This window comes from Aptenodytes forsteri, unplaced genomic scaffold, assembly GCF_000699145.1.
Source record: "Aptenodytes forsteri isolate BGI_AS27 unplaced genomic scaffold, ASM69914v1 Scaffold26, whole genome shotgun sequence".
Classification (NCBI taxonomy): Eukaryota; Metazoa; Chordata; class Aves; order Sphenisciformes; family Spheniscidae; genus Aptenodytes; species Aptenodytes forsteri.
The window spans coordinates 1,545,569-1,548,102 of NW_008794125.1; the positions used below are offsets into that span (position 1 = coordinate 1,545,569).

General features: G+C 63.4%; 1 protein-coding gene across 1 annotated transcript in view; it reads right to left on the minus strand.

Moving 5' to 3' along the window:
* WDR90 (WD repeat domain 90) overlaps window positions 1–2,534 on the minus strand; it is a 46,099-nt gene that overhangs the window by 10,643 nt on the left and 32,922 nt on the right. The window contains 3 exon segments of the mRNA XM_019471548.1: window positions 1,022–1,065; window positions 1,190–1,271; window positions 2,419–2,477. Coding sequence (XP_019327093.1) covers window positions 1,022–1,065; window positions 1,190–1,271; window positions 2,419–2,477 — 185 coding nt within the window.

Consider the following 2,534-nt stretch of genomic DNA (forward strand, 5'->3'; position numbering starts at 1 on the left):
CCCCTGCCCCGAGCCCCCCTGCCTCCATGTCTAACGGCCTGGTTTCCCGCTCCCACACCTCACCGTCCCCCCCCCCGGCGATGGCTCTGCCTGTGCCCTGTGCCGGGCCAGCGGCCGCTGCCCCCTTCCCCTCCCCGACCCCGTGCAGACAGCGCTGACACCAACGCTTTATTTGAAGCAGACAGGAGGGATCACTGGCCCTTTCAGGAGAGAGTTTAGGGCTAATCCCGAGGACACACAAGGGTTTAGGCAGGATTTCCTGGAGCCATTTTAAGCCTCGCTATACTCTTGCTGTCTGGGTGGAGGGAGCAGGACCCCCGTGCCCACCAGCCCACCTCCTTGGCCGTTAGCCACTGAGGTGGAGAGATTAAATAGCTTTGCTCACGTGAGATACACAGAGGAGAGAGAGTTTTATTATCCATAATCAACAGGTCCTCCTCTGTGCAGAGCCGAGGTTAATCCCAGGGCAGAGAAGAGCAGCTGGGCCCACCCCAGCCAGCCAGCTGGATTATTCCTCCCTGGCTGCTCTGAGGGACGTGGGAGCCCCGGTCCCTCCCTGTCCAGCGCTCCCCGGGGCTCCAGCTCCCAAACCAACTCCTCTATGCCACTGCTTCATCAGGCAGCCACGGGGACCTAATGTAGGGAGCAGAAGGGTCTCGCCCAAGCTCAGGAACTGCTTCTCCCCTCTTCTGAGTCTGTCGGGAACATCCCGAGGCTAAGAGCACATCATCTGCTCAGCAGCCTCTTCCACCTCCTGGTGGGCAGCAAGCTGCCCCCCACCGCTCTCCTTCTGGAGGCTCCCCGGAGGGCTAGGACAAGCCACGTACAACAGCTTGCAAGACAGAGAAGGATTAAACAAACCTCTAAACAAACCGATAGCATTAATCCACAGATAACCAACTGCCTGCGCATCTCCGGGTGGCTAACGGGGAGAGCAAACAGCCATGTGTCACCCGCCGGCTGCAGGGCTACGGGCACCGCAGGCTCCTGGCCCGCAACACCCCCGCCCAGCCCCGCTCACCTTAGTGATCTCCTCCTGCAGCTCATCCTCCGTCTGCTCTGACTCTAGACGGGGAAGAGAGCCGTCACTAACCGCCCACGGCAGCGGGGACCCCTTCCCACTCCCCTCAGATGGGCAGAGAAGGAGAGAAGCGAGGCCAACAGGGAGCGAGGGGGGACGGGGCCCTACCTGAGTAGTCCACTATGTGCGTGGGGACCTTCTCCGGCGTGACGTCAGCCGGGATCGTGATCTCCTCCGCGCGAGGAGGCACCTGCAAAGCCAGCAGACTCCGTTCCAGCCAGCTGTGCCAAACACAACTGAGAGGACGGGTGACAAGGGACTTCAGACATGGCCACTGCCCAGCGCCCTCCCTGCCAGGGGAGCTCCAGACCACGGATCGCTCTTGGCCCACCGGGCTGCAGCTCTGGCTCGGCTCACTACAGTTCAGCCCTTACACAGCCAGTATCCCCACGGTGAAACCTCTGACCGCATCCTGGCCCCGAGCCATCCGTCGAGATGCAGCTCCTGACGGCACCGAGTCCCACCAGGGAAGCCGGCTTTCAGACAAGTCAGCGCTGCCGCCCCCACTACAGCTCCGGAGATAAGCCCTCAGCACTCCCCCAGCTCTCCGGCCTGATCTCTTGGCAGCTGGGAGAAGCGCTAAGCTGATTGTCCGGGCTTTGCTGCGAGAGCATGGGAAGGTGCGCTGTGCTAGTCCTCCCCCGAGCCTCCAGCGCTGATGCTTCCCAGTGCAAACGTCGCAGAGAGCACCATCTGCTCGTGGGCAGCGGGAGAAGCCGCCTGACGGCCAGACCAATCCTGTTTCCCCACCCAAACTGCGATGGGACAGTGAGCCACCGAGCCAGAGGCTCCAAGGGGCACATGCAGGCGGGCTAGATGCTGCTCCTCGCAGATAGCCGAGCTCAAAGCACCAAACCCTTCTCCAGACAGACACAGAAGGGCAGGGAACGCGGCTCAGCCCCTTCCAAGGGCTCTGTGCCAGTGCCGCCACGGCAAGGCCGGCGCTGGGGAGCAAACGGCACTACCACAGAGGGCAAGGCTGGGCCCTACGGCGCTGGTGGACACAGAGGTCCCCCGCAGCAGCGCGCTGGCTGCAGCAGCAGGGAGCAGGGCCCTAGGAGGTACCTACACCCCTCCCCAGGGCAGACGGGGCCCCAGGTCAGGGATTAGAGCACGAACTGAAGAAAACACCGTTTCAGCTAGAGCTCCGTGTGGTCCTCACAGGCTTAAGCTCACCCAAACCGGCCCGGTAGCTGTCACCAGTCCCCAGGGAGCTGCACGCACCTCCCGGACACCCCTGGCTCGAGCCGGTGCCACTCGGTCGGGACAGAGCCACCCCCCACCCCTCAGCGCACCCGGCGAGGGGGCCCAGGGGTCGTCGTCCCCCTCACGCTCACCTCTTCGGGGAACTCCTCGCCCACCAGAGCCATGATCAGAGATGTCTTCCCCACCTGGGCTAGGAAAGAAAGGGAAGACGTTGGCACCGGCCCGGCACGGCCCGAGCGGGATGCGG